The 22,783-nt window shown below is 39.7% G+C and overlaps 1 protein-coding gene across 1 annotated transcript in view; it reads left to right on the plus strand.

Annotated features, from left to right (window-relative positions):
* Nucleotides 1-22,783, plus strand: part of LOC138642420 (dynein axonemal heavy chain 5-like) — a 546,381-nt gene that overhangs the window by 367,359 nt on the left and 156,239 nt on the right. Inside the window, exons 57-60 of the mRNA XM_069730567.1 lie at nt 4,732-5,396; nt 8,259-8,539; nt 12,367-12,582; nt 17,997-18,164. Coding sequence (XP_069586668.1) covers nt 4,732-5,396; nt 8,259-8,539; nt 12,367-12,582; nt 17,997-18,164 — 1,330 coding nt within the window. The remainder of the gene's footprint in view (nt 1-4,731; nt 5,397-8,258; nt 8,540-12,366; nt 12,583-17,996; nt 18,165-22,783) is intronic.

Below are 22,783 nucleotides of genomic sequence, written 5' to 3' on the forward strand. Positions count from 1 at the left end.
ACAACACATCTAGATAAGTTCATTGGGGGTATCGTTTGCAATATGGGGTCATTTGTGGGGGGTTTCTACTGTTTAGGTACATCAGGGACTCTGCAAACGAAACATAATGCCGACAGAATATTCCATCAAAGTCTACATTTCAAAACGCCACTTCTTCCCTTCCGAGCCCCGATGTGTGTCCAAACAGTAGTTTTATCCCACATATGGGGTATGAGCATACTCAGGACAAATTTGACAACAACTTTTGGGGTCCAATTTCTCCTGTTAACCTTGGGAAAATAAAAAAATAGGGTGAAAAGATCATTTTTGTGAGAAAAATATGATTTTTTTTATTTTTACGGCCTTACATTATAAACTTTTGTGAAGCACTTGGGGGTTCAAAGTGCTCACCACACATCTAGATAAGTTCCTTAGAGGGTCTACTTTCCAAAATGGTGTCACTTGTGTGGGGTTTCCACTGTTTAGGCACATCAGGGGGTCTCCAAACGCCACATGGCTTCCTATCTCAATTCCAGCCAATTTTGCATTGAAAAGTCAAATGGGGCTCCTTCCCTTCCGAGCTCTGCCATGCGCCCAAAAAGAGGTTTCCCCCCATATGGGGTATCGATGTGCTCAAGACAAATTGTACAACTTGTGGGCTCCAATTTCTCCTGTTACCCTTGGTAAATTAAAACAAATTGGATCTGAAGTAATTTTTATGTGAAAAAAGTCAAATGTTCATTTTTTTAAATATTACAAACATTCCTGTGAAGCACCTGAAGGGTTAATAAACTTCTTAAATGTGGTTTTGAGCACCTTAAGGGGTGCAGTTTTTAGAATGGTGTCACACTTGGTTATTTTCTATCATATAGACCCCTCAAAATGACTTCAAACCTTTAAACCTTATAACTCCCTAACAAAAAAAATTTTGACTCCAAAATTGTGCTGATATAAAGTAGACACATGGAAAATGTTACTTATTAACCCTCCGTCACATACAACTGATCTGACAGGCGCTTCTCTTTTACTTTCATTTCTCCTTCCTCACCAGATTGTGAGGAAACCCCCTCCCTCCTGGTAGTCTCCTGTCTCTTGAAGGTCTGTGAAACCTGATATCACAGTTGGATTTCAGAGCTTCAGGGGAGAGGATATAGCTGCACAGATCTCTCAGGCTCATTGTATGTGAATACGTCACATTCAGTAAGGTTGGTATTTTATGTTTTTATTCATCACAATAGTTTATTTAGCTTGTTTTATGAATGTATAGCACAAAATGTGAGGATATTTCATAGAAATAAGGGAGATTTTATAAAAGAAAGTGTGCTGCTCAGGCATATACAGTAGTTCCCTAACATATTCCTTCTCTTGCTTCAGATTATCTGCTGAAATGGAGAGGAAAATGTACAATTTATCCAAACAACTTGATGTTGAGGAAGTAACAAACATGCTGTTAGATGATAGAGACCTCACACTGAATGAGGATTTAGGAGAGGAAAGTGAGATTGATTCTCATGATGAGGTGGAAGAATGTGTCCTGGATTCTGAAACAGAGCAAGATGGTGACAGTGGTGAGGATGAAGAAGTTGGATCATATTATATTGGAAAAGATAAAAATACTAAATGGAACAAGAAGCCATTCCAGAAAAAACGTAGGAAACCTTTAAACATTATTACTCACCTTCCTGCAGTAATAGGAACTGCACGTAATGCAAAAACTGCAGTTGAATGCTGGAACAGTATATTTACAGATGACATTCTGGACTCTATTGTCACATATACCAACCAATATATAGACATTATAAAGGACAAGTACATCTGCAACAGAACCATCAAGCCCACAGATGAAATAGAACTGCGTGCTTTTTTTGGATTACTATACCTTGCAGGAGCTTATAGGGCAAATAGACAAAGTTTGGAGGAACTTTGGGGTAAAGATGGGGATGGAGTTGAAAAATTTAGCCTTGCTATGTCCATAAACAGATTCAAGATTCTAATTTGTTGCCTTCGGTTTGACGACAGAACTACCCGAACCGAACGCAAAACACATGACCGACTTGCTCCAATTCGTGATATATTTCAAAGATTTGTTGTAAACTGTAAACAAAGTTATTACCCTGGAGAGAATCTCACTATTGACGAAATGCTCCCTTGTTTTCGTGGTAGATGTGCCTTTCGTCAATATATTCCATCAAAGCCAAACAAATATGGAATAAAAATTTATGCCCTTGTTGATGCCAGTAAGACCTACACTTACAACCTGGAAGTTTATGCAGGAAAACAACCAGAAGGTCCTTACTGTGTGAGCAACAAACCCATTGATGTTGTAAAAAGACTGGCTGAACCCTTATTTGGATCGGGTCGCAATATTACAGCTGACAATTGGTTTACAAGTTGTGATCTGATTGATTATCTGAAAATTCAGAAGCTGTCATATGTGGGAACTGTAAGAAAAAACAAAAGGGAATTGCCGCCACAGTTTGTAAGTGTGAAAGAGAGACAACAGTACAGCAGTATGTTTGCATTCCATAAAGGAAAGGCTTTAGTTTCCTATGTACCACATGCCAAAAAAATCGTACTTCTTCTATCAACACTTCATGATGATGCTGCCATCGATCCTGGGACTGGGGCAGAAAAAAACCCGGAGATAATTACATTTTACAATGCCACCAAAGGGGGTGTGGATACAGCAGATCAGATGTGCTCCACTTTAACGTCAGCAGAAACATCAAACGCTGGCCAATGGTCATATTTTTTGCTATGTTGAATTTGGGTGGTATAAATTCACAAGTAATTTATCTTGAAAACAAGCTTGAACCACTCCGTAGACGATTGTATCTGAAAAAATTGGCCCATGAACTAGTACTTGGAGAGCTACGCAGGAGAAGCGTGAAAACAATCGGTATCCCCTCTCGCCTTCAAGTTCAGCTCAAAAGGTTCCGCCCAGAAGATGATGGTGAAAAGTCACCATCTGCACCACCTCACAAAAGAAGGAGATGTACCACCTGCCAAACGGAAAGCGGAACCAGAAGGCTTTCAAATTATGAATGTCTCAAATGTCATAAAGCAATTTGCTTGACACATGCAAAAATGGTGTGTAATTCTTGCTATTTGCTCTGCAAGTGTGACTTTTCTGGGGAAACCTCAGCATCTACTTCTGATTGAATATGTTTTTAATAGTACTTAAGGTACCTTAAAATTAAGTTTGTGTTCAAAAATTTTCTTTGTACATTTTTTTGAGAGAGTCGAACTGGGGACTATTTGGCGGGAGTTTTGAAAAGTTTGTATTTCATAGTTATTAGTTTTGTGTTAAATGTTTTTTTTTGCAACTGATTATGTGTAGTCTCTTTTATTACATCCCTATGAAGGTCACTGATCACTTTTAGAGCACTGAAATTGCAAACATTAGATATTATAGGTATTTTTCCAGCAGGCGCCTGACAGGCACATTGTATGTGAACTCGTTAGTCCGAATATTGTATGTGACGGAGGGTTAAGTATTTTGTGTGACATCTGTGTGATTTAAGGGCATGAAAATTCAAATTTGGAAAATTGTAAAATTTTTAACATTTTCTCCAAATTTTCATTTTTTTCCACAAATAAACCCAAGTAGTATCAAAGAAATTTTACCACTAACATGAAGTACAATATGTCACGAGAAAACATTGTCAGAATTGCCAGGATCCGTTGAAGCGTTTCCGAGTTATAACCTCATAAAAGGACAGTGGTCAGAATTGTAAAAATTGGCCCGGTCATTAACGTGAAAACCACCCTTGGGGATAACGAGGTTAAATCTGGGAAATTTGCATCACCTGGTCTTTCCTTCCATTATGATGGTGAAGAAGCGATAACCCCAACAGGCTAATAAAGGTCTGAAACCTTGGTCAAAGTTATCAGAGCACACAAATCTCCAAGGGTCCACAAACTTTTACATTGGCCCATTTCCTTTTTGCAATTTTTAAAATGCAAAAAAAGTGACAATATGGTATATATATATATATATATATATATATAGATAGATAGATAGATAGATAGATAGATAGATTTATTTTTGCCTAAAATACAAAGGGAGAGTATCATCTTTAACTTTAGGCCTTTTAGAGATCATTTCATCTTCAACTTGCTTAACTGTTCACAATAACAGTAATTTTGACCAGGCGTGCCTAAACTTTTAGATGCCCCTTTATATATAAATAAATTAAGATATAAATATACATTTATGCAGACAAATTATATAGTTATTTAGCAAAGGTCTAAATATATAAATATTTTTCATTTTTAAAGACCTGCTTGTGCATAAAAGAGGGATCTCAAACTATATTAATGACCAATTTTTTGGTGGACAGCTATCTAATTCGTATGGCCAGCTTAAGAAGTATACAAATTGCTTGCTTCTTCTCCTTGAGGAGAATTGAACAATGTGTTTTATTTTAGATAACTATTAAAGAGCAGTTATCAAAGAGCAGAATATAAATATCTACTTCAGATGCCACTGATGTTATGGTTAACAGCAGGCACAGTCACACATAAAATGCCCTTTTTGCTATGACCACAACTAGTGACATATTCTGGACTGTTGCTAAAGCTTAAAGCGGTCTAAAAATGTTTTTACATGTTTCAAATTTTGTAATGATACCAAGTATGGTGTTGAGAGAGAAAAGAACTTTCTATACTTCAAGACATTACATTTTTGTGCATTTTGTGAAATATTTAAGACTTTGTATGGCTGTGTTCTTACTCATCTTTTTATTGCAGAACATATGGTACAAATAATCTTCTGGATGATCTGAAGCTGTTATACCGTACCGCAGGCCAGAAGGGAAAAGGAATTACCTTCATATTTACCGACAATGAAATTAAGGACGAATCCTTTTTAGAGTATATGAATAATGTACTGGCTTCTGGAGAAGTGTCCAACTTGTTTGCAAGGGATGAAATTGATGAAATCACCCAAGATTTAATCCCTGTCATGAAGAAAGAATATCCAAGGCGAGCTCCAACTGCTGAAAACCTTTATGATTACTTCCTGTCTAGGGTGCGCAGCAATTTACACGTGGTTCTGTGCTTCTCCCCTGTTGGGGAAAAGTTTAGAACAAGAGCTCTGAAGTTTCCTGGCTTGATTTCTGGATGTACAATGGACTGGTTCCAACGTTGGCCTCGGGATGCCTTGGTCGCTGTGGCCCATCACTTCTTGGCTTCCTATAAAATAGAATGTACAGATGAGGTTAAGAGGAACGTAGTGAACACAATGGGTACATTTCAAGATATTGTGGCAGAAAAGTGTGTTGAATATTTTGAAAGATACAGGCGTCAAACATATGTCACTCCAAAATCATATCTTTCGTTCATTGGTGGATATAAAGCAATATATGGAGAGAAGTTTGAATATGTTGGAAATCTGTCCAATCGCATGAAAACAGGTACATTTCCATTATTAAAAATATATATATATATACATATATTTTTTCCACACATTGAACATTTGGGAAAAATGTTTTATTTGCACTTAATTTCTTGTTTTAAACTCCAATTTTCTTAGGACATGACAATGCAAATACCTATCAGCATGGCAAAATATATATATAAAAAAAGTCGAGAAACTGGTTAAGAAATGTGTGTTTTCTTGGCAGTAATATAGACTAAAAAGGCTTTCAAGCTTGTTTTAACATGTCTCGGTGTAAATGGCTGACTAGTTATGTCATTTAATCATAATGAAGACAGCAGGTCTATTATCACTTTTGGGAGAAGAGATTAAAAAAGAAACATGATTTCTTACAGACAATAATTGTTGACCTGCCTAATCTCAGACCAAGCTTGTATGCTAAGTTGAAGCAATTCTCTCACATTTAACATGATGTCTTATTGGCAGCATGCTATACAGCAGAAGATGGGGAAGTATATATATATATATATATATATATATATATATATATTTGACATATTTGTAATTTATTGAATTTATTTCTTGCCCCCAGTCTGGAGATTAAGAACGCCATTATAATTATCATCTATATACAGTATAGGTGACCATAAGGCAAAAAAACGAAAGAACGCCAAAAGAATAGCTTTACACATGGCCTGGTAGAAATTTAAAATATAAATAATTTTATTGAGCACATAATGTAAAACCAAGGTAAAAAATTAGAGAAAATACCTCTAGTACAAATAGGTGGGTACACCCAGATAATAATTACCTATTAAATCAGGGGTCTCCTTGATATAGGTAGACTCGGCCAATGGAGACCATCAATGACAATAAATTACCAAATTACATATGTATACATGTATTCCTTATACCCATAAAGTACTTGTCAGTACATTCAATTGTGCAAATATCGCAATTCAAAATCCATATCAAGGGAAAAAAATCCTGTCAATGTATAACAGTGTAAAACAAGTATAGATAATTGAGAGAGCCACAGCCAAAACACTGTGTATTATACAGACAGAGTTGCTACAGTAAACCAGTATTTAAATATAAATAGATTGAGATGATCAGAAGTATGGCCCAGTCAAGTGCCTACTATGTGAGCCGAGAGCATGGATAGGTATAATTACCTGAAGATAAGTAACCGGGGACCCACCTTACCCGACGCATTTCATACCAGCTCCAACACGCCCTTCCGTATTCTGGTCAGCCTCCGCACATAACTGAAGAATGGGCATGGATGACATTTGTTTGGTTCTCCAAGACTTTGAGGACTCCATAAAGATGGTGAGCAATGATGACACCATAGTAAGCAGAACTATCCCTCATGGTGGGGACAGGGAAGTGTTGGCTGTAGAGAGCTTGGCACTTATGGCAGACTTTATGTACCAGTGCCTTTCCCGTTACCCTTGCATTACATTCATCTTGGCCAAAAAAAGAGTACAAGGAGAACTTTGCATCTCTTCTTCCTGAGGTGGATAGGCCTTCTAAAATAGTGCTATGCCAGAAGGTGTGGGACAATTGAAGGGAGGAGGATGAGGTCATGCATCGCAAGATTTTGGCCAACAACCTCCTTCCCTCAGTAAGAGAATTGAAGATGGGTCGTGTCTGTGTCTTCCAGCATGACAATGACCAGAAACACACAGCCAGGGCAATTAAGTTGTGGTTTCGTAATAAGGTCCTGGAATGGCTGACCCAGTCTCCAGACCTGAACTCAAAAGAAAATCTTTGAAACTCAATATTGCACAGCGACAGCCCCCAAACCTGGAAGATCTGGAGAAGATCTGTCTGGAAGAGTGGGCCAAAATCCTTTCTGCAGTTGGTTTAAACTTGGTCAAGAACTACAGGAAACGTCTGACCTCTGTAATTGCAAGCAAAGGTTTCTGGACCAATTATTAAGTTCTGTTTTTCTATTGTATCAAATACTTATTTCATGCAATAAAATGCAAATTATTTATGTAATAATCATAAAATGGGAATTTCTGGATGTTTTTAAGATTCCGTCTCTCACAGTTGAAGTGTACCTATGATAAAGATTACAGACATCTACATTCTTTCTAGGTGGGGAAACTTGCAAAATCAGCAGTGCATCAAATACTTATTTTCCCCACTGTACATGCAACTAATATTTACCCAATATTAACCTAGTATTGATTAAGTGCTATAAATTGCTCAGGGTTAAATGCCCTGCAATCTTGTAGGTCTAGGTCAAGTCTCTGGCTTTCAGATAAAGTTGCTGACTCTGGGGTGAGGAGACAAGAGTTTATCAATTTTCTGTTTTCTGTTTATTTCTACTTAGTGCCTAAACATGGCTATGTGGTGAACATGTGGCTTTGGCACTGCGGATGCCTCTGTAGGACCTAGAGATCACGTGATCACCAGGGGTCTGCCTGACATAGCAGAGTTGTTGGGTCATAGGAGGCCCAGGTCCGCTCTGCCAGTGACGTGCGGCACATCAGATGGTTTTTCAATGTAGATGAAAACTCTTATGAAGGCCCAAGTTACAAGTATAGTGGAAAAAAGCACAATTGGTTAAAAAAAAAGGTTCCCTAGAGATTTTTAATGACTTCTTGGTGACAAATTATATAAATACAATATGTAACATATTTAAAAAAAAATAAAATAAAATGTCCCTATAAAACAAAAACATCATTTTTTTCATATAAAATATTTTATTTCATGGTTCTACAAAAACAATCACAAATACTTGGTTATTCACATGACCATAATAACCAGGAAAATTCATTAATAAAAAAGTAAACCAAAAATAGCTTTTATCGATCTTTGTAAAATCATATTGTGTATATTTTAGGTTCTGTATTTTTTTTTTATCCTGTATGATTTTTTTGCACAGGTCTGGCTAAACTGATGGAAGCTGAAGTGTCTGTCAATCAGTTGTCAAAAGAGCTTGCAGTTAAAGAAAAAGACCTTGCTGTTGCATCCAAAAAAGCAGATGAAGTTCTGCAGGAAGTGACTCTGAAGGCACAAGCTGCTGAAAAAGTAAAGATGCAGGTGCAAAAGGTGAAAGACAAAGCACAGGCTATTGTTGATGAAATTGCAATTGCTAAAGCATCCGCTGAGGAAAAGCTGGAAGTGGCAAGACCAGCCTTGCAAGAAGCTGAAGCAGCTCTGCAGGTAAATTACTTTTATTTGCTTTTACAGTTTCTAATTATCCACCTTTATTAAGGTAACTTATCCACCAAACTTTCCAATAACCATAACTGGCGTCAAGTGGTGTAAGCCAGAAGCATAGACGTAGGTAGAAATAGTTGTGCTTTTAAAGTTTGGTAAAGGTGGGATTATTTCAGGGTTGCCCAGTTTTCTTTCTTCACAATGTGTTTGAAGCCCCCTCTTTTCATATTTTAATTGTAATAGTAAGTCCTAAATAAATATGTTACTTCTGTGTTGTTGTATTAGACAATTTATTCTTCCGCACAAGTAATATAACCTTCTTGGTACAAAACAATGATGAAGAACTGTGTTCTGTATAACCAACTAAATGACTCCAATGCACCTAAAATAAAGAAATAGTCATGTTTAAAATGTTGATACTTTTTTTTGTATGCAACATAAAATGCTTGGCTATATGCTCCCGGTACTTACCTGCATGCAACCTCTGATCCTCACAAGACCTCCTTTTCTACTCCCCTCTTATCTCCTCTTTCCACAATTGCATACAAGCTTTCTCCCACGCATCCCCCTACTCTGGAACTCTCTGCCCCAACATATTAGACTCTCGCTTACCGTGGAAACCTTCAAAAGGAACCTGAAGACTCTCCTCTTCCAACAAGCCTACAATCTGCAGTGAACACCGATCCACCAAACCGCCAAAAATAAATAATAATAATAATGTGTTGTCATGGTTACTGAATAAAAACTTTTGATGATCTTGCAGCCATGTATAACGGTGCGCATACACCTTGGGTATTATTATTATTATTATTATTTATTTCTATAGCACCATTATTTCCATGGTGCTGTACATGAGAAAGGGTTACATCAAAATACAAATATCACTTACAGTAAACAAACTAACAATGACAGACTGATACAGAGGGAAGAGGACCCTGCCCTCGCGGGCTTACATTCTACAGGATTATGGGGAAGGCGACAGTAGGTTGGGCGTTGCAGTAGCTCCGATGGTGTTGAGGTGGCCGTGTGGTCATTACAGGCTGTAAGCTTCCTTGAAGAGAGATTTTCAGCTTTCTTTTGAAGGATCCAAATGTGGTGGATAATCAGACGTGTTGGGGCACAGAATTCCAGAGGATGGGGGATACTCGGGAGAAGTCTTGGAGGCGATTGGGTGAGGAGCGAATAAGCATGGAGGAGAGAAGGAGGTCTTGGGAGGACCAGAGATTACGTGACGGAAGATATTGAGAGATTAGTTTGGAAATATATGGAGGAGAAAGGTTATGGATGGCTTTGTAGGTCAGTGTTAGTAATTTAACCCCTTTACCCCCAAGGGTGGTTTGCACGTTAATGACCGGGCCAATCTTTACAATTCTGACCACTGTCCCCCCACGAGGCCACAACTCCGGAATGCTTCAACGGATCCCAGCGACCCCGACACTGCCCTCCCGTGACACACTGTACCCCATGACAATGGTAAAAATCCTTTGACAGTACCTGCGTTTATCCGTGAAAAAAACGGAAACCCGGCGAAAATCATGAAAACTTCGCAACTTTTCAACCTTGAACTTTTATGCAACCAAATCACAGAGATATCTCACACAAAATACTCAATAAGCAACATTTCCCACATGTCCACTCCACATCAGCACAGTTGAATGATTGTTTGACAAATACCTCTCTCCTGACCCACCACGGTCTACATACACACAGCACTTGGCTTGGTTTAGTATGTATGCTCTCTCAAAGGGAGCAGGGCTGAAAACCAAGGCTACCAGACAACTTGGTAGTTTGACATGATGTGGTGCTTGACTTTGAATTGCCTGATCTTTCCTTCATCCAAATTTGTAAGACTGTCTGCCTGGGACAAAAGTGAATAGAACTACATAGTGGGATGTTGTTAATCAAGATCATTTGTAAAGTTGGGTCACCTTTTCATTCTCGAGTCATTGTAACAATAAATTATAAAAAAACACATTATATGTAAAAGTGGACATTCCTTTTAAGTACCGTAGTTTCTTCTCTCTATGCACAAAGCAGTGACTGAAGCCGTGTCGGTGCTACCCCTATAACTGGAAGCCAAACGCTGCTGGGGGGAATACAGTAAAGTTAATTTCCACTTGGCAGTGGGGCTTTCAGTGCGGGCACTGGGCAGGTTCAGAATACTATTAACCAACAGACTAACCCCACATCTGCAGGTTAACCTCTTTCTGACCTCGGATGGGATAGTACGTCCGAGGTCAGATACCGCGCTTTGATGCAGGGCTCTGGCGGTGAGCCGGCATCAAAGCCGGGACAAAAACAATCACAAATATTTGGTTATTCACATAACCATAATAACCTGGAAAATTCATTAATAAAAAAGTAAACCAAAAATAGCTTTTATCGATCTTTGTAAAATCATATTTTATATATATTTTAGGTTCTGTATTTTTTTTATCCTTATGATTTTTTTGCACAGGTCTGGCTAAACTGATGGAAGCTGAAGTGTCTGTTTTGAACAGCTAACATGTTCCTGCAATAGCGGCGGGTGAAATCGCGATTCACCCGCCGCTATTAACTAGTTAAATGCCGCTGTCAAATGCTGACAGCGGCATTTAACCGGCGCTACCGGCCGGGCGGCCGGAAATGAGCGCATCCCCGACCACGTCACATGATCCGGGGGTCAGCGATGCTTCTGCATTGTAACCATAGAGGTCCTTGAGACCTCTATGGTTACTGATGCCAGCCTGCTGTGAGCGCCACCCTGTGGTCGGCGCTTTTAGCACACCTGCATTTCTGCTGCATAGCAGCGATCTGATGATCGCTGCTATATAGCAGAGCCGATCGCGTTGTGCCAGCTTCTAGCCTCCTATGGAGGCTATTGAAGCATGGCAAAAGTAAAAAAAAAATGTAAAAAAAATGTGAAAAAAATAAAAAAAATTAAAGTTTAAATCACTCCCCTTTCGCCCCATTCAAAATAAATCAATAAAAAAAAAATCAAACCTACACATATTTGGTATCGCAGGGTTCAGAATCACCCGATCTATCAATAAAAAAAAGGATTAACCTGATTGCTCAACGGCGTAGCGAGAAAAAAATTTGAAACGCCAGAGTTACGTTTTTTGGTCGCCATGACATTGCATTAAAATGCAATAACGGGTGATCAAAAGAATGTATCTGCACCAAAATGCAATAATTAAAAACGCCAGCTCAGCATGCAAAAAATAAGCCCTCACCCGACCCCAGATCATGAAAAATGGAGACGCTACGGGTATCGGAAAATGGTGCAACTTTTATTATTTTTTATTTTTTAGCAAAGTTTGGAATTTTTTTTTCACCACTTAGATAAAAGAGAACCTTGCTATGTTTGGTGTCTATGAACTCGTACTGACCGGTAGAATCATAATAGCTGGTCAGTTTTAGCATTTAGTGAACCTAGTAAAAAAGCCAATCAAAAAACCAGCGTGATATTGCACTTTTTTTGCAATTTTACCGCACTTGGAATTTTTTTCCCGTTTTCTAGTACAAGACATGCTGAAACCAATAATGTCGTTCAAAAGTACAACTTGTTTTGCAAAAAATAAGCCCTCACATGGCCATATTGACGGAAAAATAAAAAAGTTATGGCTCTGGGAAGGAGGGGAGCAAAAAACGAACACGGAAAAACGGAAAATCTCAAGGTCATGAAGGGGTTAATAGTATTATTTTACATAACAGGTTCCCTTTAAGAACATGTAGGCATGCAGTAGAAGAGAAGAATATGCATGCACATTTTTATGTGGATATGTAACTAATTTCACTAATATAATATGAACTCTTAGATGGTAAATAACTTGTGCAATGTTTTACAGACTATCAAACCCGCTGACATCTCAACTGTTCGTAAATTGGGAAGACCCCCTCATTTAATTATGAGAATTATGGACTGTGTCTTGTTGCTGTTCCAAAGGAGGATTGATACAGTGACAGCTGACCCAGAGAGACCATGTGTGAAACCTTCCTGGGCAGAAGCCCTGAAACTAATGAACAATGCCGGATTTCTGAACTCATTACTAGAGTTCCGAAAGGTTTGTGCATCAAGATTTCCTTATGATACTCATTGAGTGCTTTATATTCTTGTTTCAGCAGTCATGAAAATTACAGTTGATTCCACAATAAATACAATATGTGGTATCCTCACTATTTAAAACAAATGTTTGGTCCATTAGGGCACATGCATGAATTGTACAGATTAAAGAAATACTCCTCCCATCAACATTTGTACCCTTTTTATATATTGCAGTCATCATATTATATAGCCTTGTGTACTTACATTGCTCATTTTGCCCTTCTCTCTTGCCAATTCTTCTCTTTTCCATTAGGTCTATGACATCACATGATTAAAAACAGACTAGCAGAATCCTTCCAAGCTCTATGTAGAAACAGGAGGTCATTTTTCTACACACAAGTCATGACTCATGAGTCACTGCAATAGTCTATGGTCCTGGGGGGCAGGGAACAGAGTAGCTGGATCAGAAGTTTAAGACAGGAATGAGTCATACAGGGATGTGAGACTTCCTGTTTCTACAAAGAGAAGAGAAAAGAGAAGAATTAGCTGGGTAGAAAGGCAAAATGAGCAATTGTAAGTACACAGTGCTATATAATATGATGACTGCAATATATTAAGAGGATAAAAACTTTGATGGGAGGAGGATTGTGTTAGGAGTCGAGTTTCCTCTGCTGCACAGGGGGAATCTCGATCCGTGTCTGCTGCGGTCTCCCATTCGGTATCGGCCGCAGTGGGCTCTGCTTAGCGGAGACGTCGCTCCCAGCGTCTCGCTGGGGCTGATTCGGTGCATAGGGTCACTACTGCCTTTTCTGGCTTTCCTATGGTACCCTGCACTGATCTGCGGTGAGCGAGCCTCTCTGGGACTAAGTCCTTGTTTACTCACACTGAGCATGCCCAGGGCAGGGTCTTCCATTGGAGGTCGAGGGCCACATGTTCGGTCACATGCTCAGGTGCTGCAGTACATTCCATTGGTCCTTCTGGAAGGTCCTGAAAGGGCAAAACATGCTCAGGTACTGCAGCACTTTCCATTGGTCCTTCTGGAAGGTCCTGAAAGGGCAAAAACTTCAGTAGCAGCTTCCTGTGCTGCAACTATATAAACTGCGCATGACCGCACGGCCATGCGCTAGTATCGTCTTATGCTATATGCTTTGCGCCAATGTGGTCATGTGTTTGAATGTGTTCAGGGACCCGGCTGAAATAAGCCCCTAGAATGCTGGCACCTCCGGCGAGGAGATTGTGTTTAAGTGTGTTCAGGGACCTGGCTGAAATAAGCCCCTAGAATGCTGGCATCTCCGGCGAGGAGTTTTGTATGCATGCATGACCACTCACTGCTCACATCTGGGTAGTTGGCCTGTGCCTCTGTGAAAGTCTAACAGGGCACAGAGCTTTCCTCTCGCGGTTACTCTGTGAAGCTAACAGAGTTGGTATATACCGCCATATAGAGCCGCCATTATTTAGCAGCAGGTGCTTTCCTGCACGGTGGATCCCGGGTTGCGAACGCACCAATTCCATTTAATAAATTATATATTTGGTGCGTTCCGCCAACCCTAACAGTGTGTTTCTTTAAAGATTCTCTAAATTTGGTATATCTTCTATACTTATTATATGTACCACATTGACTATTTAATGGATAGGAGAAAGGCTTTATTGCCCCACTATTGGCACCCGTGGACAAGTGTTTTGCATGAAATTTTCTCTGCATTTAATATCATAATACAGGCTTACAATTTTGCATGAAATATTATTTTGGCTCATCTGCCATGAAATCTTGTATTTTACTATAGTTTGTAAAAATTATTACATTACACTACACTACATTGGATTATTACATATTATTGTTGATGTGTTCACAATAATAACATATTTATCTCCTGCAAAGAACAGGAAGGAAAAAATGACGATCTGAAGGCGCTGTCTCACTTTTTAAAGGTAACCTGCCACCAGTTTTGTGTCACAACACTTAAAAATATCATCTTACTCAGCATCTGCTATGCATTCCTTACATATTTGTGTAACCCCCTGACTCTCCCTGTATAGCCCTGAATAATGTTTTGGATTTCTCTAGCACTGTATTCTAATCGGGTCTATTCAGTCCGATGGGCGTAGCTTCCCCCGGTTGCTGCTTGCCAACCTGGACTTGGATGACACCTCCTGTGTCATCCTCATCACCTTGAGAAGTTTTGCGCCTGCACAGACAAATCATGTCTCACGCTTGCACAGTATGCTTTGCCCAATTGCAGGCAAAGCCAAAAAACAGAAGTGTGCATGCGCCGGTAATTGTATTTCTGGTACATGGAAGAAGTTCCAGTACATGAGCCGGAAATACATTTACCGGCGCATGCGCAGTTCTGCTTTTCGGCTTTGCCCACAGTTGGGCAAATCACACTGCAGAAGCGCAAGATACAATTTGTCTGTGTTGCCTGTGCAGGCACAAAATTTGTCAAGACGATGAGGATGATGCAGGAGGCGTCATCCACGTCCAGGACAGCAAGTAGTAGTTGGGGGAAGGGGTGGAGTGGAGTGGCTCAAAACCAAGCCCATTGGACTGGATAGACCTGATTAGAATACAGTACTGGAGAAATAAAAAAAGTTTTTTTCAGGGCTATACAGCGGGAGTCAGGGGGTTACATAAGTATTTAGGGAATGCATAGCAGACTCTGAGTAAGATGATATTTTTAGCTGGTAGGACACAAAAATGGTGACAGGTTCCCTTCAATAATAAAACAACCATTTTTAGAGCAGACTGCTCTCTTAATCAGGTACAAGTAAAGCTAAAAACATACATACAGAGTGAATTGCATTCTAATAAGCACTTAGACCAGGTGAAGGTATTTATATTAATTAATTATGTAACCCTCATCATGTAATCACATATCAATATAAACATATACCCCCAGACACTAAACAGAGCGATTACCAATAACAAACAGATATCAATATATCCCTATTCAGCCTGTACGGTCCATATATTCATTCAATCCTTCAGGAACTAATGTGGACAATTTGAAAATCCCAAATCTTTTCCTATTCACCAGTCTTTGAAATCTATTAGTATGACTAGCCGGTATTTATTCTATTGTAATAAATTCTAGATTGACAGGGTTTTCTTCATGCATATGAAAAAAAATGCCTCAAGCAAACTATAGTTCATAATCCCATATTTTATATTACACCAGTGTATGTAAGAACTGTAAATAGATACATTCAGGCAGAAAGCAATTTGTATCAGTTGCTATAGGGGAAAGTTTTTTTGGTAAAAAGTTTTTTAAATTGTAACAGTTCGTATGTAATTTATGTATTGCAGTGTCAATGTAAATTTCAATATGTGAGACGGATCACTTTGCCAATTCATCTCAGGATGAATAAACACAGGTCTAATATAAAAAATGAGATTATGAACCATAATTTGTAGAGGCATTTTTTTCACGTGTGTAAGGAAAACCTCACCAATCTAGAACTTATAATAGAACAAATATTAGAGATACCAATGATTGGTGAATAGGGAAAGTTTCTGGATTTTCAAATTGTCCACATTAGTTCCTGTATGATTCAATGAATGTATGGACCATACAGGCTGAATTGGGATACATTGTTATTGCTAATCGCTGTGTTTACCTTAGTATCTGGGGTTATATGTTTATTTTGATATGTGATTACAGGGTAAGAGTTAAATAATTAATTAAATTCCAATACCTGGCCTATGTGCCAAACTGCCTTCTTCTTCTTTCTGCCGAAACGTGCGTAGGGGCTGGCATTGGCACCCACCTAAAGGTAATAAGGTTTATACTACTATTGGAGATCTTTTTCGGAGTCTGTTTTACATCTGTAGAGATGCTATTTTTGCACTGTGTACTTACGCATTTAGATTTTTGACGTATACTATGTTTATCTCATTTGTATGTAGTTTGTTGTAGTGCCTCTGTAGCAATTATGGTGGGTCCCTGTGCCAGTTTCTGGTTTCCCACTTTTTAACACCTTTCATGTTTTTACATGTTTTTTCTTATGCTTTTTGCTAATAAAAATTGTAATTTTTAATATAGTTGGTTCTTGTGTACACATTTTTTTCTCATCGGATTTTTTGTATGTTTATGTCCTGAACCGTCACTATGTCCATTACTAGTGAAATAGGTTTGGTATCCATTTAGGTTTTTTTTGGTCTTTGTTTGGTGTTCTGGATACTCCTATTTTTTGATTCAACTCCGTTTCTTCAGTCAAATAAATAGGGTAGCACACTGTAGTGCCAAAACCTGCAAACATGAAACATGAAAATTGAATTGCATTACTGCACTAGAAATATGAAAAATTGAGAAAGTTTAGCGCATAAATTGGCCATTTTATGTGTACCTTGTAGCCAAGATAAGGCATATTTCATTTGCAGGTTTTGGCGCAGGTTTGTAGAGTGGACCACTCTTTTCTTCAGGTACATATAAAGATAAAAGCATACATACAGAGGTAATTGTATTCTTATAAGCACATAGGCCAGGTGTTGGAATTTAATTCATTAATTATTTAACCCTTACCTAAAACTCAAGCATTTATCAGTTATAGAAAATATTTTTCTGCCAAACACTAATTTACTTGGTAGAATAGGAAATCAAATCCATTCTTGCAACTCAGGTAGCAATACCTTAAAAACCCACCATACATACAAGTGCTAATATACGCTTACAAATGTCACAGGACTGCATGTAAATGAACTTAGTTATACAGAATACATGTATGCAGTAAAACTAAATAAAATAATTTCTCCCCCATATCCTTGCACATGAATGTTGATTTGCATTATATTAGGCGCCAAACTAATGTGGCGGGTGATGCAGAGCTTATTGTTGCTCAGCATTGTATTTTTGGAGATAGCACCAAATTTTACTACTGCTTGAATTAGTGTTGGATCAGATCCTTGCCCTGGGCAGCTTTTCAGAAGGATTGATTGAGTAATCAGATTATTGGAAATATTGAATTTCATACCAAAATGCAATTAGGAACAGACATATGTTTGATGTCCATCAAAGAGGAAATAATTTATCAGCCATTGAAGGTCAACAATACTGATCTTGTTGTTTTCTAAAATGCATAAAATGGTCTGCTTTATCTTACTGTGTTTTAAACTCTTTTGTGAAGGAGCTAAGATATATAGATTTTTTTCTCCAATGCAGCTTCTAATTGCGTAAAGGGATTCTATAACATTCTCAAAATTAGCTAAAATTAAGATCTATAGTCTACATCCGTAAGTGGTGGTCATTGTCACAAGGGTAGATAGGAAGGAGTGGGCGGTTTCACCATCCCATGTAATCTGTAGTCTTATGGGATATGTAGGGAAGAGAGAAATCTGGAAAACTTAAAAATGTTCTTTGTCTAAGTCATTTTTTCTCTAACATTATGAATGAGGATGATCTGTATCTAAAACCATTTTCTTTAATTGTACACTTGTAGGACACAATCACTGAGGAAATGGTAGAACTTTTACAGCCATACCTGGATATGGAAGACTATAATTTAGACTCTGCCAAAAAAGTATGTGGAAATGTGGCAGGACTCTGTTCGTGGACGCAAGCCATGGCATACTTCTTTGGAATTAATAAAGAGGTTCTTCCCCTGAAGGTATGGTTTACATTTCTCGAATCTTACAAGCGAGACTTTTCAAGGTCATTTGAAGGTCATCCATCAAATGTATTTTATTTTAAAAGTACATGGTTTATTATAAGGCAGTTATTAGGCTTGGACTGGCCATCAAGATTGCCCAATGACTTTAGCGGTCATCAGGTTCTTGGCATGTTTGATGCTGAGCAAAATAACTTTATTTTCTGTTCATGTTCTAAAAATATTCCTCAGACATCGAAAGGTTTTATAATACTGCAAACTCAGAATACAAATGGATTGCATTACAAACAATATGCTTTCATTTATGCTGTGACATAATCCCTAGCAAATAGATTCCCTGGTGGGTACTTCATACCTCAGACACTGATTGTATTACAAAGTAGCAGAGACAACAACAAAGAGGTTAGAGCAAAAAAAAAAATTATATATATATAATCCCCAAGAAACTTTAAAGTACTGTATGTCTTCACTTTTGCTATAAATATCATGTTGTCTAGCTAATTAGTATTCTGCGTTTTATTAGTGTTACTTTTTTCTTGGCTGATTTGCAGCATTGTGTTATGTGTCATTTCATTATATATTTATGCCGCTCCATCTCCCCCCTGCCAGCTTTTAGGCATATTCTCCTGATTAGCTGGAGTTATGCTGTGCACACTAAGAATAATTGGCCCTTGATGGAGTTTACATTGGAAACTACTGTATAAAGAATTTCCAGCAAAGTTCAGAATAGCTCTGTTTTTTAGGCTGCAACTAGACGACAACTTTGGCGGCAACGCCGATAACTTGGTCAAAGATCACTCTGTGTCACTGCTACATCGCAGCAAACTGCAGGTCAATGACGTTGCTTTGTCACCTCTAATGTTCTTCAACTGCGATAAGGGAGTCAGAAGAAATCCGAAGTCCATTAACCTTTTTCTTAACTTGCTTACAGCAGTTGTACAACCCGAGGGGTCACAGCGTGACCCCAAGCGCCTTCATTATGCTGCAGTGCAGCGGCACAGAGCCATCTTTGGCTGCGAGACATGTGTCGCAATCAATCTCCGTTACACCCCGGATTTAGGATTACATCGACTGTAGCGAGTAGAGTTGAGCGACCTTGACCTTTTTAGAGTCGAGCCGGGTTTTGCGAAACCCGACTATGTCCAAAGTCGGGTCGAGTGAAATCGGCCGATTATGACGTAAAGTCGGGATCGACCGAAACACGAAACCCAATGCAAGTCAATGGGGCAGCATAGTCGGCAGTGAGTGGGGGCCAGGAAAACACCTAGAGTGCCCATTTTAATGTCAAAACCATCCATTCTTCTTAATGAAGCTTGTCAAGCGTAATTTACCTTATAATAATTGGAAGGCATTTGAAATTGGGGGTCATTTGGCTAAAGTTGTGGGGGGTAGGGCTGGTTCAAGTAATTAGTGGGCCCAGGAAATCTGGACCACGTCACGGCAGTGGAGCAGGGAGAGGTAAGTATTTCAACTTTGCAAGTGCTGTGAACCTGAGCAAGCAGGGGGGGCCCACTCGTTGGCATTGGCACTGGCACAGGGCCCCTCAAAGTACAGCGGTGTGTTTGCACGGCGGGGGCGCCTCCCACCGGCAGCAACACTTTTGCGTACTATGAGAGGCCCTGTGCCAGTGACGTCGCCAACTAGTATTCCTCCCCCCACCTGATGAAGGAACCTGCACTTTCATCTGCACCTTCCTCTTTGTCCCCGTGTAAGGTGGTATGGTATGCGGGAAGAGCAACCTGACTTTCAGCAGGGTCACAATGTTGTTGTGTAGCGTGCACGGGGAATGTTGCGTTATGGGTCAATGTACCAGCAGACTCATCTATCACTGGCTGGGCAATGGGCACGATGAAGTGGAAACACAGATATAGGCCCAAAGAAGAAAGTGGGCTAAATGCAGTTCAAAATTGGTAACACAGGAATAACCAGGGGGCATTGCAGTGGAGGACAACTGGAATGAGAGGCTGACACAGAGAGTAGGGCCAAATCAGTAAGTAGTCGAAATGCAGTTCAAAATTGGCAACCGTAGTAAACAGGCGGCACAGCTTTGTTCAGTGGAGGAGAACAGCAAGGAGTGGCAGACACCGATAGTAGGCCCCAAACCAACTAGTACGCCAAATGCAGTTGTTCCATTTAACCACAATTTAATGAGAGCCTGAAGATAGAAGCTCAGGAAAGGCAACCTGGGGAACACCTTGGAGTGTAACACACCATCTCTCTCCACCCCATACCCATTTTGTAGGCCTAATGCTGTGTACTTTTCTACAACTACTAAACGAGAGTCGGAAGACCGAAGCAATGGCAATGAAACCTGGGGAACACCTTGGAGTGTAACACACCATCTCTCTCCACCCCATACCCAATTTGTAGGCCTAATGCAGCCTACTTTCCGACACCTACTAAACGAGAGCATGAAGATCGAAGCTCAGGAAAGGCAACCTGGGGAACACCTTGGAGTGTAACACACCATCTCTCTCCACCCCATACCCATTTTTTAGGCCTAATGCAGTGTACTTTTCTACAACTACTAAACGAGAGTCGGAAGACCGAAGCAATGGCAAGGAAACCTGGGGAACACCTTGGAGTGTAACACACCATCTCTCTCCACCCCATTCCCCATTTTTTAGGCCTAATGCAGCCTACTTTCCGACACCTACTAAACGAGAGCATGAAGATCGAAGCTCAGGAAAGGCAACCTGGGGAACACCTTGGAGTGTAACACACCATCTCTCTCCACCCCATACCCATTTTGTAGGCCTAATGCTGTGTACTTTTCTACAACTACTAAACGAGAGTCGGAAGACCGAAGCAATGGCAAGGAAACCTGGGGAACACCTTGGAGTGTAACACACCATCTCTCTCCACCCCATACCCAATTTGTAGGCCTAATGCAGCCTACTTTCCGACACCTACTAAACGAGAGCATGAAGATCGAAGCTCAGGAAAGGCAACCTGGGGAACACCTTGGAGTGTAACACACCATCTCTCTCCACCCCATACCCATTTTGTAGGCCTAATGCTGTGTACTTTTCCACCAACTACTAAACGAGAGCCGGAAGATCGAAGCTCATGAAAGGCAACCCGGGGAACACCTTGGAGTGTAACACAACCTCTCTCTACACCACGAAAGGGCTGATTCTTAGGAAGGAAGGCTGTTGTAAATAAGCATTGCGCGTCCGAGGGTGATTATATTCTTATTCGGTATCTACTCACCCTCGGACGCGCCATGCTTCTTGATTTGTAATTAATGTTTATTTGCAATGTGCTTTTGACTTACTCAATTATTTTTTTAATTATTGATTTTATTAAATTAATAGTTTAACATCTTATTGGAAATAATTTAAAGGAGACGCGACAGGACAACACTCGGTGGATGCCATATCTGTGTTAACAACTCCAAAAAACTTTCAGTTAACTTCTTGCAGGAGAAAGAAATTGTAGCTGTTGGACCTTTGTAGTACAGTTCCAGATATTTGTTGTGTGTTTGTTTTGATTGTTAAAATGTCTGCATTTGAGATCTCAACACGATCTTATTTTTTATAATCAAATTAATTTTTTAAATATTTTATTAGGTTGGTTCAAGGGGTACACGGGCCGCAGTAGACAGGTCAGTGGAGGCCTAGTGGAAGGAGGGACCGCAGATGCGCCACTGTTTCACCCATACACAATTAGTAGGCCTAATGCAGCGTAGTTTCCAACAGCTACTAAACGAGAGCCGGAAGATCGAAGCTCAGGAAAGGCAACCTGGGGAACACCTTGGAGTGTAACACAACCTCTCTCTACACCACGGAAGGGCTGATTCTTAGGATGGAAGGCTGTTGTAAATAAGCATTGCGCGTCCGAGGGTGATTATATTCTTATTCGGTATCTACTCACCCTCGGACGCGCCATGCTTCTTGATTTGTAATTAATGTTTATTTGCAATGTGCTTTTGACTTACTCAATTATTTTTTTAATTATTGATTTTATTAAATTAATAGTTTAACATCTTATTGGAAATAATTTAAAGGAGACGCGACAGGACAACACTCGGTGGATGCCATATCTGTGTTAACAACTCCAAAAAACTTTCAGTTAACTTCTTGCAGGAGAAAGAAATTGTAGCTGTTGGACCTTTGTAGTACAGTTCCAGATATTTGTTGTGTGTTTGTTTTGATTGTTAAAATGTCTGCATTTGAGATCTCAACACGATCTTATTTTTTATAATCAAATTAATTTTTTTTATATTTAATGATGTTGGTTCAAGGGGTACACGGGCAGCAATAGACAGGTCAGTGGAGGCCTAGTGGAAGGAGTGACGGCAGACAGGCATCAAAGGCCTAACATTGGGCTGGCTGTAGGCAAGTTAAAATTGGTTCCAGGGGAACACGGCCATCAGTGGCCTGGTCAGTGTAGTTGTAGTTGAAAGAACGGGACGCAGACAGGCTTCGAAGGCCTAACATAACAAACTTGGGCTGGCTGTAGGCACTTTTAAATTTGTTCCAGGGGTACATGGGCAGCAGTGTATGGTCAGTGGAAGTCTAGTGGAAGGAGTGACCGCAGACAGGCTTCCAAGGCCTAACATAACAAACTTGGGCTGGCTGTAGGCACTTTTAAATTGGTTCCAGGGGTACACGGGC

Source organism: Ranitomeya imitator, chromosome 6 (genome assembly GCF_032444005.1).
Source record: "Ranitomeya imitator isolate aRanImi1 chromosome 6, aRanImi1.pri, whole genome shotgun sequence".
NCBI lineage: Eukaryota > Metazoa > Chordata > Amphibia > Anura > Dendrobatidae > Ranitomeya > Ranitomeya imitator.